Source organism: Callospermophilus lateralis, chromosome 1, assembly GCF_048772815.1.
Source record: "Callospermophilus lateralis isolate mCalLat2 chromosome 1, mCalLat2.hap1, whole genome shotgun sequence".
Classification (NCBI taxonomy): domain Eukaryota; kingdom Metazoa; phylum Chordata; class Mammalia; order Rodentia; family Sciuridae; genus Callospermophilus; species Callospermophilus lateralis.
The window spans coordinates 224,091,056-224,103,200 of record NC_135305.1 but is presented as its reverse complement, the minus strand read 5'-3'; the positions used below and the strand labels follow the sequence as shown (position 1 = coordinate 224,103,200).

The 12,145-nt window shown below is 63.2% G+C and overlaps 2 protein-coding genes across 6 annotated transcripts; both read right to left on the bottom strand.

The window, feature by feature from the left end:
- Nucleotides 1–1,160: 1,160 nt before the first annotated feature.
- On the bottom strand, nucleotides 1,161–4,543 carry C1H19orf25 (chromosome 1 C19orf25 homolog). The gene is made up of 2 exons (XM_077109828.1): nucleotides 4,167–4,543; nucleotides 1,161–2,748 (listed from the first exon to the last, which is right to left on the bottom strand). The coding sequence occupies exons 1-2, from the start codon at nucleotides 4,294–4,296 to the stop codon at nucleotides 2,522–2,524; spliced, it is 357 nt and encodes a 118-aa protein (XP_076965943.1). The 5' UTR covers nucleotides 4,297–4,543; the 3' UTR covers nucleotides 1,161–2,521.
- A 1,200-nt stretch (nucleotides 4,544–5,743) lies between these two features.
- Nucleotides 5,744–12,127, bottom strand: Pcsk4 (proprotein convertase subtilisin/kexin type 4). Of its 5 annotated transcripts, XM_077109822.1 has the most exons (15): nucleotides 11,587–12,126; nucleotides 11,219–11,323; nucleotides 9,862–9,954; nucleotides 9,657–9,785; nucleotides 9,483–9,559; nucleotides 9,307–9,395; nucleotides 8,960–9,132; nucleotides 8,674–8,886; nucleotides 8,064–8,164; nucleotides 7,879–7,982; nucleotides 7,693–7,810; nucleotides 7,295–7,474; nucleotides 7,040–7,164; nucleotides 6,659–6,781; nucleotides 5,744–6,507 (listed from the first exon to the last, which is right to left on the bottom strand). In XM_077109822.1, the coding sequence occupies exons 1-15, from the start codon at nucleotides 11,785–11,787 to the stop codon at nucleotides 6,173–6,175; spliced, it is 2,166 nt and encodes a 721-aa protein (XP_076965937.1). In that variant the 5' UTR covers nucleotides 11,788–12,126; the 3' UTR covers nucleotides 5,744–6,172. The 5 variants fall into 5 exon arrangements, with proteins under 5 accessions (XP_076965937.1, XP_076965935.1, XP_076965936.1 ...); XM_077109820.1 differs by having other exon boundaries at nucleotides 8,960–9,395; nucleotides 11,587–12,127; XM_077109821.1 differs by having other exon boundaries at nucleotides 8,960–9,395; nucleotides 9,657–9,749; nucleotides 11,587–12,127.
- Nucleotides 12,128–12,145: the final 18 nt, after the last annotated feature.

Genomic DNA, 12,145 nt, shown 5'->3' with positions numbered 1-12,145 from the left:
ATCAGTCCCCCCCATGCCCCTCTGTGGGGGTTGACAACTCCAGGAGCCTCCAGGACCCCACCCTGGAGGCACCCCATCCTCCCTACACACCAGCGGCACCCTGCAGGGCCCACCTACCCTGGACACTGGGCAGGATGGCCGTGCTCCCACACCCCCAAACTGCAGTCCCAGCGGCAGGTGCTGGGGACATGCAATTCCCACCCCTAGAAAACTGCCTGCCAGGCCAGGCTTCTGAGTCTCTGGAGCAAAGGCCCCGGGGTGGCTGGAAGAGGGGACTCTGGCCTGCTGTGTCGGAAACCTCGTCCCCAGCTGTAGCCTACCTGTCCTCTCATACTTGCCACAGGCAGCTGGGCCCTGGCGTGGCCTGTTGGTGAGGGACAGCAGCAGATGGACTGCAGCCTTCCCGGCTCAACTGCCAGGTGCCCACAGGGCCACCTGTGCCTCAGTCTCTCCACGTGGGCCCTGGGGGGGCTCCCAGAGCTACCTCTCAGGCGAGCAGTGGCCACTGTGATGGGAGGCTCCTGGGGGCTGTCCTCAGCCCTGGACACAGCTCCCACCACAGCTGGTACACAAGGGGCCATGTGCTGCCAGCTGCTACCTCCTGCTGGGCCCCCTACCAAGCGGCCACTGTTGCTTTCTGTGTCCCCTTCAGAGGCAGGAGCAGCCACAGGGCATCCTTCTGCCCAGGCAGGAGGTGAAGGCAAGAGCCAGAAGGGCAGCTGGTGGCGTGGACAATCAACCCCAGGCCTCTGGAGCATTCTGGGGCCAGCCCCAGAGAACTGAAGATGGGGCCCACAGTTGGAGGGGATGACCACCACCTGGGTGCTTACCCCACCCCCACCCTCCTCCCCAACCTGCAGCTGGTCGCAGGCTCTTGCTGCTGGCCCGTTACACACTTGTAAATAGCTCTGGCCTGGCCCTGCCCACCCCACAGGCGAAGCCATCTGTCTGGCAGGACAATGCCCAGCAGGCGTCCGCTTCTCTGCGTTTTGAATAAACTGCGCTGTGAACTACCCTCAACTGCCCTGGTTCCTGTGCCGAGGATGGCGGGGAGGGGACTGTCTGTGCCAACCACAGGCCCCACGATGGGTCCCTGTGCTGAGCCAGGAGCCATGAGCTGAGTGGACATCTCAGGTCAGATCCTGGAAGTCGGACCAAAGCGTGTCAGTGTTTATTCAGAGACAGGGAAGGGCTGGCTGAGTGCCTTGGTCCCCTGGGGACAGTTCCCCAGGCAGGTGGCCCACCGGGGGCTTTGTTTCTGGTTCTCAGTCCTTGCTGCCAGCTCCAGTGTGCAGCAGGGCAGGGGTCTAGGCAGGCCCAGGTGAGCTGGGGTCCATTAAGGTGAACAGTACTGTCCTCAGCTGTCCAGGTAGCAAAGCTTTGGGGTGGGTGATCCAAAGAAAGCCCAAAGGTTCAGTGTGGGCCCAAGATGGCTTCCGGTCAGGGAGTCTGGCTTCAGCAGTGGCCCTTCACAGGGAGAGGTTCAGAGACAGCCTGTTGCTGGGGAGCTGCGGGGAGGAGGGGCACAAGGCCAGGCTCCAGCCACCCAGCAGTGTTCCCTGCGGGACTGTGGCGGTGCCACACTCAGAGCTCCACACAGGCCCTCTGAGGATGGCCCCCGAACAAGAGCAGCTCAGAGGCACCATGGGCAGCCCAGTCAGCTGCAGAGGGGATTTCATCCCTGGGGCCTGGCCATGGACCACCTCTCACAGGCCCATGGCTCCTCTGGTCTCTGACGGTTTGTTGAGGGTGAAAACTCCTTTCAAGACCCTCCAACCCAGCCTCTACCTGCCCCCAGAGGACAGGGCCAGAAGGGACGGGGCACAGGGCCTAAGGACCCCAGCCAGGCTCTGGGCAGGAGTGGCCAGCACATCCCCTGATTGCAGGGACATAGTCCAAGTGTGGCTAGAGTCTCAGGCTTCTCTCTGGGAGCCAGTGACCTCAGCAGCCCAGAGTAGTTGTGAGACCACCAAGGTCTGTGGCAGGAGCTTGAACATGGGAAGGAGGTGGGCCAGAAACTCAGGCTGGCCCCTGGGTCACATGATGCAGGGTGGGGGCCCACCTGGCTGAACCAACACAGTCAACAGGTCAGTCCTGCACCCCGACCCCTGGCCAGGCACCTGGACCCAGGTGAACAGACAGACCAGCCCTTCCTGGGCAGCACGCATTCCTGCAACCAGGTTCACAGTGCCCTGAGCAGTGACCTGAAGAGGAAGGAGGTGGCACTGCCCCAGGGGCTCATGTCCAACCAGAGGCCACTGTGAGCGGAGGAGGGGACAGAACCCCAGAGAGCATCCAACCTCTCCACCCTATGTCCAGGCAGAGCAGAGACCACGGTGCGGGTCCTGCCAGCCCAGTGCCATGGGAAGACACCACGACCTGTAGCTGCCAATGAAGGAGAGAAGCATGGATGGCCCCCGGTGCTGGAACCCAGAGGGAATGCCAGCCTGGGGCACTCAGGTCCCCGAGGAGGAGCCAGAGGTGGTGGCATTAGGTGCTGCCTTAGACCTGCAGGCCCAGGTCAGCCTGAGGAGGTAGCTGAGGTCCCTGGCAGCGCTGCCTGGGTCACCTGGCTGATGTCCCGCTCCAGCTCCTGTCCAGCTAACTGGAGGTCCCCGCACTTTTGCCGCAGCTCCTCCCTAGCCTGCCGCAGCCGCTTGTTTGTGATCACATAGGCCCGGCTCTGCTGGTAGAGCTGCTCCTGCTGATCCTCAGGGTCCTCGGTCCTCCTGGAGGGGCCTGGCAGGTCTGTGGATGGACAAGAAGCCTCACTCACCAAGGAGCCCCAAATCACAGAATGTGATACCTATGGGCCTCCACGCACAGGGCAGCCACAGGTGGGCATCTGCATCTCACCAAGCTAACTGCATGGCAGATGCAGACACTGTGGGCAGAGGGAGCTGAGCTGGCTCCCTCCCTGGCTAGGAGAGACCTCTTGGTTTTCACCTTGGCAACAGACTGGTTGCAGAAAGGCCCACAGGAAAGCTCAACCCAGGCCACTGGGTGGGCCTCCCTGGGTGGGCTCCGATTTCTATCTTCAGACTGGGCTCTTGTGCCTCTCTCTGGAAGCCTTAGCTGCAACATGCCAGCTCCTGCAGATGCCTTGTGTGGTTCTGCAGCCACAGGACCCAGTGCTTCCTGAACTGCGGGTGTGGAGACACATTTCCCAGGGCACCTCGCACAAGCAGCACATAAAACTCCCCTGCTCCGAGAAGGTACAAGACCATGGCTGCAGGACTGCAAAGGTCAGGTTTTGGGTACCATGCGACACGTCAGGATTCCCTCCAATCCTTCCTGTCTCTCACCTGCCCATAACTGTCTGGATTCCAGCTCCAACACCCACCGCAGGCCAGGGAACACTAGCGTTTGGTTACAGATCACTTTTTCACCATTGTTTTAGATAAAAAGGGGGAAGGTCAGAGGCAAACAGGATGGGACAAGCAGAAGATGCCCTTTTCCCTCCAGTGAGCCCCAGAGCGCCCCTTCACTCTCCCTTGAACATGGTGCACCTCAGCTCCTGTGTGTGCTAGGTGGAACCTAGGGCCTCACACGTGCTCCTACTGGATTGCACCCCGGCCCTTTTTATTTTGAGGCAAGGTCTTGCTAAATTGCCAAGGTTGGCTGGAACCTGCGACCTTTCTGCCTCAGCCTCCTGAGCTACTGGGATAGGCTAACAGGTGTGCAGGCACAGGGGAGTGCCCCACAGTTCTGTAGGTCTGTTCCCACCCCTGTCTACAGTGAGAGCAGCTACTGGCCCAGGAGTGGAAAAACTGGCTGTGTACCCAAAAATTTTTATTTACGGACACTGAAGATGACTTCACGTTACTTCCACATATCTCAAAATAGGCTCACCCCCACCGAAACACGTGGTCTGCGATGTGGCTCAGCGGGGAGCGACTGCCTAGGTGCAAAAAGGCCCTGGGGTCCATCCCCAGCATGAAAATAAAAATAAAAGTGGAGATCCTTTCCTGGCTCCCGGCCTTGGCGGACAGGCGGCGCGGGTGGTGTGGTGCAGGCCTGGTTTGCACTCAGACTTAGACCACCGCAAAATGCACCCACTCTACCTCGAACGAGGAAAGGGAGGCCGGCGAGGAGGAGCTCGTGCAGACCCCGCCTCTCCCGCTGGGCCCGGGACCGTCCCTCCCCTCTCGGGCCGGACTTTCTACCTTCCGGGGCCAGCGCGGTGAAGACGGGGTCCTGGGCCCGCGCTCCTCGCACGTCCTCCAGGATCTGCGCCACCGTGGGGGGCGCCGGGCGGGTGGGCAGCACCACGCGCTTCTTGGCCTTGGAGCCCATCCCTGGAGGCGGGAGAAGGGAGCACTGACCGGGCGTCCACCTCTCGCTCGGCGCGGACCGTTCCTGACAACTCGCCGCCCTGCCGCGCCCTCCGGGGCCGCCCAGCTCTGGCCTTCCCTTCGCGCGACACCGCGGCTCGGCACCGCAGGGTTCCGCTCGACCTCGACCTCCGTCTCCCCGCGGAACCCTGGCCGCCAACCTCCACCGCCCGGGAAGGCTCCTGCCGGCGCCGGAGCCGCCGCTACCACAGCACTTCCGCTTCCGGTCAGAGCTCCCACCGACCCCACTCGTGATGCGCGCTTCCGGCTTCCTCGGACTCTGGCTCTCGGCAAGAGCCCACCCCTTCTTAAAGGGGCGGCACCCTTGAGGATGCCGGTGTGATCTGAGACCGAGAGCGACCGGACGGGATGGGAGTGAGTGGAGTTTCCTCTGCTGGGTGACAAATCATCTGGAACTCGGGTTTACGTTCGTGTCACTGGGGGTAGAGCCCAGGGCCAAAGTATCCCGGAGCCACACCCCAGCCCTTTGAGACAGGGTCTCCTGCGGCCCAGCCTCTGAGTCACAGAGAGGACAGGCCTGTGCCTACAGCCTCCTCCCTACCTGGGCCGGCCAGGGCTGGGTTGGAGAACAAAAGCAGCCGAGGGAGGATGTCGTGTTAAGGAGTTCACTCACCTAGTGTCTGTAGTGGTTCTAATTCAGTGTCCGGTGCTGGGTTTTTTGTTGTATATCCAGAGTCATGCAGTCACCCCCACAGTCTGGTTCCAGAACATTCTCACCATCCCAGAAGAAAGCCTGTCCCCCTGAGCAGTCACCCACTCCCCAGCCTAGCTCCTGCACCCATGATTCACGTCCTGTCTCTGGACTCGCCTGTCACTGTCACACACTGTGGCCTTGTGTGTCTCTCAATGAGCATGAGGTCCTCAGGTCCATCCATACTGCAGCGTGTGTCCCTTGGCTCCTGCCCTGGCTGAGGGACACTCCAGGTGGATGGACATGGTGTCTGTCTGTGCATTGTGGAGCTGGCCGCAGTCTGGCTGTGGGAACCACGCTGCTGTGAGCCCGAGGGGTTTCTGTGGGGTGTTTGGTGTTTACACCTCGGAGTGAAACCGCTGGGTCAGAGGCCAACTCGTATTCGTCTGTGGACTAGCCAGACTGATTTCCAAGGTGATGCCCAGCTGGCTGGCATAGGGGCTCACCGTGTGGTGCAAGAGAAGGCTCAGGAGGAGGATGGGCCGCTCAGCATCCACAGCCTGTGAGCATCACTTGCCACCTGGAACCCCGCCCCAGGTCCCCAGAGCCCGGACTTCTGGCCAGGGGCTGATTCCTCCTTTGTCGAGGCGGATCCTCAGGGCTGACATCAGGAAGGCAGTTTCCCTATGCAGTGCAGGGCTGGGGGGACCCCAACCAGGCCCGCCCTGCCCCAAAGGACACCCAGGCTTGGCACCTTTGACTCAACCTTTATTTGCGAACTCTGAGGTCGAATGTGGTGCTGGGGCTGCTTGGACCCAACAGGGAAGGACCCGTGGCTGTGGTCTGACTCCTGTTCATCCCACCTCATCCCGCCCCACCCCTGCACCAAGACTTCTCTCTCTCTTTCTCACTCGGAGCTGCTGGGTCCAGGCCACAGGGTTCCATGCAGCCCACACCCTGGCCAGTGACTGTGGGTGGCCAGCCAAGGCTTTCTGAGGCAGGGCAGTAGTGCCCACTTGGGCCCAAGTGGAGGTGGCTTTCCGTGCTCCAAGACGGACACCCCTAGGTTCCAGCAGCAGCTGGGGCTGGGGTGGTGGTGGGCAAGGCCCCCAGGACTGGGAGCCCAGCCCACAGTGGGCAGCTCTTGGACCCTGCAGAAGAGGAGACTTTTGCTCAAAGGCCACAGTCAACAGGACCAATACCATGGCTTGGGCCTGGCAGCGGCAGCAACAGCTGGAGCAGGCGGTGTCCAAGGGCTGCTGGTGGCCACTGGGGAGGGCGGCCCTGAGCAGGAGCCCTGGTGCTTGTCCAGAGTGTGGGGCGGGGGGCAGGCGGTGCAGTCATGCGCAGAGCCGCCCCGGCAGGTGTAGCACGAGGCGTGGCAGCCGGAGCACACGCGGAGGGCAGGCGCGGCCGCGCGCCCAGGCCCTGCGGTCACTGCCGGCTGGGTGCTGCTGAAGTACCTGGGCGGGCAGTAGGAGAGGCAGAGGTGGCCCAGGATGTAGGCAGGGCCGTCACATTCTGCACGAGGGACACAGACGCGGAGGGTGTGAGGTACTGCCTGCCTCGTGGGCCCACCTGCCGCCAGCCCGCCCTGGGCCGCACACGCACACTGACCACCCCTGCGGCCAACGCCTCCCAGCAAGTGGACCATGCGGCGCTGACCACTCACCCTGGCACAGCCCCTCTGTGTCCCGCTGCACACACGCGCTGCTGGTCACCTGGGGGTCTGAGGGCCGCTCCATCATGTCCTCAGCTGTCCCGTAGAGCAGCAGCGTGTAGCGGTACAGCGTCCCTGGGCAGGGGTCACGGTGGCATGGGGAGGGGAGAGGGTGTTGGGGCCTAGTGCTCCAGGCCCGGCCCCCTCTGCTCAGCCACTGCCACCCAGAGCCCGGACCAGATGGCTTGATGAGCACCCCTGTGTGCAGGGCCTGGCTCGGCCTCCCCAGGAAGGGGACCCCTGCTGGCCCTGACAGGCCTGTGCACGTGGTGGCAGTGGGGTAACCGAGGTGGGTTGGACGGTGGAGCCCCCGACCTCGGCCCCGGCTCTCACCGGTGTTGAAATAGTAGCCCTTGTTCTCCAGGCCCAGGATCCACAGGCCCTGCGGGTCCTCGTCCCAGAAGTGGGTGGACATGAAGATCCAGTTGTTGTAGCCTTGGCCACTGACATCCAGGGGCCTGGGCAGGTGGCGGCAGGGGGAGAAGGGCCTCTCTCAGGCGGGCTTGGGGCCACGCGGCCAGAGCCCCTGGAGGGCCTCCAGAGGGTGGCAGTGGCTACCGGGCCCGGTGGGTGGGGGTGGGCACACACCTGATGGCCACCAGCGTGGAGCGGGTGCCCATGGGGCTGGTGAGAGAGATCTCCAGGTCCCCGCGGCGGCTGTAGGACAAGGACAGCTGCACCTGCACGTGCTCCAGGGAGCGGATGTAGTTGTGGCGGCCGGCACAGGCGGACACCTCCTTCTTTACGTGCATCCGGGGCAGGATGGGGCTGCAGGGGCGAGGACCCTCCAGTTGGCCCCCTGTGGGGTGGGCGCCAGCAGGAGGGTCTGGTATCCAAGATGAGGGGCACCCTCTCCTTTACAAATGGGTGAAGGCCTTAGGGCTGCCTCCCTGGGGCTCCCGCTCTCTGGGTGGTGGTGGCTGGTGTGGGGGCGGGGAAGGGGGAGGTGTGCACAGTGTGCAGGGCCTTGGAGGGGCCTCCCTCACGTGGGGACATGCACAACCAGGATGGCACATTTCTTCTGGGGCTGTGTGGGAAGCCAGGTGCGAGCCATGTCCACCAGTAGCCCAGCGTCCAGCAGCCCGTAGCCGTAGTGGTGGCTCACTGTGTGGAGAGGTGGCGTCACTTTCCTGGTGGGCACAGCATTCCCGCCCCGTCGGGCCCCATCGCACCTTGGCGCCCCACGCCATTGACCCTCCAGTCTTCAGCCTGCAGCTGCGCCGGCCTGGACGCGCGGACCACCAGGTGCTGCATGTCCCTCCAGCTCAGAAATGGGCTGCAGGGGGAGGGCAGGGGCAGTGAGCAGGGGGCTGGGCCTGCGGGCCAGGTGGTGGGCAGGGCCCCCACCGTCACCTACTTGGCCTCCAGAGCCAGGGCGATCATGCCTGCGGCCAGCGGGGCCGAGGCGGAGGTGCCCGTGTGCTTGTCTGTGCACTGGTGGTGCAGATCCGTGGTGACCTGGGGGCAGGGGGTGGACTGGGCCAGTGCACAGGGGGGACGCAGCCCTTGTTCACAGGCACCAAGAACTGCACTCAGAAAGCGCTAAAAAGCACACCAGGTGGCCACATCTGTCCTCCCAGCCTGGGCAACTTGACGAGACCGACTCGAGATCCACGTCTCAGACGTGGCTCAGGGCAGAGTGCTCCCTGGCTGCGGGGCCTGCCTTCCACCCCAGGCCACCGAAGATAAAGGGGCAGATGGCCAAGGTCTCCAGGCACAGATCAGAGGGCACGCCAAGCTCAGGTACAGGCGTGCACCTGGGTAGCTGTCCTGCCTGGGTCACGGGGAGGATGGCCAAGCGGCCAGAGCAGGAGGGCTGGGTGCCCGCCTCAGGAGCCTGGGAAGGTGGAGAGGGAAGTCCTGCAGAGGTGCTGGGAGGCAGCCTGGTGGCCTGAGGTGGGGTTGGAGCGGCTGCCTCAGAGCCGGGGACCTCTGCGGTTGGGTCAGGGAGGGTCACGGGCACTCACGATCTGCGGGTCGGTGACCACCCCGCTGCTGTAGGTGGTGGTGAGCGTGGAGGCGCAGGCCTCGCTGTACCAGGGCACGCGGCCCTGCTTGGTGGTGCTGCCCACGGACAGCGTGTGGATGCTGTTGGTGTAGCCGTCGCAGTTGCAGTTGTCATAGTGCAGGCCACCGTTGCCTGAGGCCCAGACGAAGAGTGTGCCCAACCCGCCGCGGCCCTGTGGGGAGGGACGGGGCAGGGCATTGGCCTGGCGCCCAGGCCTGGCCCTCACAGGGTGGGCCCCTGCTCACCTTGGTCACACCCAGCCGGAAGGCCTCCCGAGTGAGGATGCCTGGGCCGTCCACCGTGCGGCCGTCGTCCTCGGGGCCCCAGCTGGCGCTGTAGATGTGGATGTGCTGAGGCTGCAGGCTCAGCGACTGGGCCTCCACGACGTCGGTGATGGTGCCGTCCAGCATGCGCACGCCTGCGCGGGGGGCGTGGGCCTCTCCACCAGCCGCCCGCCAGGCTTGCCGCCCACCGTCCCTTTCCCTGGGGGCTCCGCCCGTGCACTGCACTCTGGGGCCGGCACTGTGTGCCCACATGTCCCAGCCTGACCCTCCCCTCTGTCCTGGGCTATGCTCTAGGGGACCCTGCGTACCTCCAATCCGGGCGTTGAAGGCGACACCCGCCCCGCAGAAGTGGTTGTTTGCTATGGCGGCCACCTCCCCAGCACAGCGCGTCCCATGCCTGGTGCCAGGGCCAAGAAGTGCACCCATGAGAGCCCACCTGGCCCTGTGGACAGTGGGTCCCCTTACCCACAGGACCAGGACTCACCGGTTCTCATCACTGGGCGTGTAGCGAGGCTGGGGATCCGGGTCGTAGTCGTTGAAGTCGTAGCTGGCCAGGGGGTCCTGGAGGCAGGTGGGAACAGGAGAGGGTCTGAGGCATCCCTGGGGTGGGGCCAGCCTTGAATCTGGGGCAGCCCCCATTAGCCACCCAGGGTCTCACATAATTGGCCCAGAGATCCGGGTGGTCCTTCTCGATGCCATCGTCCAGGATGGAGACCACGACCCCCTGCCCCGTCAGGCCCTGGCTCCAGACCTGCAGGATGTTCAGGTCCGGCTGCACCTGGGTATTCTGCATAAGGCAGGGGTCTGGTCAGCAGGGCTCTGGCTGGCCCTGCCTGTCCGCCTGCCCCAGCCCAGCTGCTCACCATGTACCACTGCTTGGAGAACCAGGGGTCCGAGGGTTCTGCAAAGGAGCGCTTGAAACGCCGCCGCAGCGTCTGCTGCTCAAACCACTGCACCTGGGGACACAGCCGGACCGTCCAGGGCTTATCCCTGGGGCCTTACAGGTGGGGGAGGGTGGACTGGAGGACTGTGGACCTCTGGGGAGGTTCTGTGTCTGTTGGGGCTGCTGCTCCTCAGGCCCATCTCCTCTGTCCTCTGTCTGCCCAAAGCTCTCAGAACACCTGCTCTTAGGTCCCACAGACCCTTGGCCAAAGCTGAGGAGGAGTGGGCCCCTCTGATCCCAGCTGTCTCTTCTCCCTCCCAGATTTAGATCCTTGTGTCAAGGCCCTGGGTCCCTCAGCATCACTTCAAAAACCAGCCACTTTTACCTCCCCATCCAAAATGTCCACACCCATTTCTTTTCTGGTTCTCCATTTCCCTGTCCACTGTCCACAAGCCCTACCTGTCTAGCCAACTACCAGCCTCCTTACTGCTCACTAACAATGATTGCCTTCTTGTTCCAAGAGCCTGTGAATCCATTTCCACCCCAGGACCTTTGCACATACTATTATGCTCTTCTTCTGGCTTTTGCCATCCCTGCTTCTTACCTTCTTGGTACCCCCCAACTCAGCTCATATTCCTAGCCCCCATCTCAGTGATCTGGGCCATCTTTTTCTGGTTGCTCAGCTCCAGATTTGGGAACTGTCCCTGATTTTTCTCTCTCCTCCTGATTTCTTCCAATCCATCTGCCAGCCCTGGCTGCTCTCCTGCAAACTATGTATAGGTCACATCTTTCAGTCCCCAATGCTATGGGCAAGCAGCCCTCCAGTGCAGCCCACCCCACTTCACAGCACCCAGGGCTCCCCAGAATCCATCCTAATTCTTCATCTGGGCATCTGAGACCTTTTCTTGATAGGATAGGGACTGATTGCGAGCAGACAGCCCTCTGAGCCCCCAGATCACTGGGCAGCTTTGGCTTCCTACTCTGCAACTGTTTTCATGCTGGTCAAATGGGCCATTTCCCATCTCTCCATCCTGAGGTGGGGAGAAAGGAAGGACCATTCATCCCTTCTTACCAGAGCGTTTTGGGCCCCTCATTTTTTAGGAAGGAAGAGGGAGTGACAATAAGTGCCTACTCTGTACCAGGTCCTGGGGGTGGCATGCTCACACAGACCTCCTCATCTGGTCCCCACTGTGGGGACCAAGTGGAAACCGCATTGCTGAGTTGGTGACTTGCTGGAGGCCACACGGCCACCATAGCAACCACAAGAATAACAGAAGGCAGCTGATTGGCCCCAGGTGGCTGAGACCAAGACAAGCAGCCTCCCAGACTAGACTCACCTTGGGGTCTTTCTTCAGGCGGAGGCGGTGGCCCCAGTGGGGAGTCAGGGACTGCTGGGCCACGCCCCGATGCCGGAGGTGGAAGTACTGCCCGTCAGGGAAGATCTGGAAGCGTGCCCGCAGCCGCTCTGCTCGGACCGGCTCCCTGATGGAGGCACCCCCACCCCGACCAGGCCGGCCCCCTTGCTTGCATGCTCCCAACCAGGGGCCCAGGTGGAAGCTTCTGGGAGTCCCAGAATCTAAGGTGGCCGTGGCAGGGGTGTGCTGGGGGTTCTTGATATTTGGGGGGCCTTGGGGACCCGGGTCCTTTTTGTTGGGGTCTGGGGTCGCCCAGCCCCACACTTCCCATCCAGCCGGGTCCCACCCACCTGCCCCAGGTTGACGAAGCCAAATTTGCGTGCCAGGCGCTCGACCTCCTGGTAACCCTGTGTCACCCGCACGGCCCAGCTGCCGACGTAGATGGGGGCCGGGGCCGTGGCCCAGGCCACAGCCAGGGGGCGGACGAAGCCCAGGCTCAGGGCAAGGGCCAAGGACAGGCGCAGACAGAGCGCAGTCGGGGCTGGCCGCATGGCGGGGGCGGGACCGGGGGCGGGGCCTCCGGAAAGCCCCTCCCTCTGGCCAAACCGCCTAGTCGGCCCGGCGCCCGCCGGACTGCCGGCGCCATAGCAACCCGAGGGCTTCAACTCCCAGGGCGCCTTGCGGTTCCCCCAAGTGGGGCGGGAAGGCCCGACAGAAGCCGTAGGAGGGAACGCGTGTCCACAGACCTAAGCCCTCTGGAGCCTCCGTTTCCTCATCTGTACGCGGACCCAACTCCGGCCCACAGGAGCAGGTTCATTTTGCTTAGGGGAAGGGGAAGCTGCCTTTATTTGGCCCCACCCACTTTCTTCACACCCCTTCCTCGAAAATCAGCTCCGTCTCCCGTCCTCT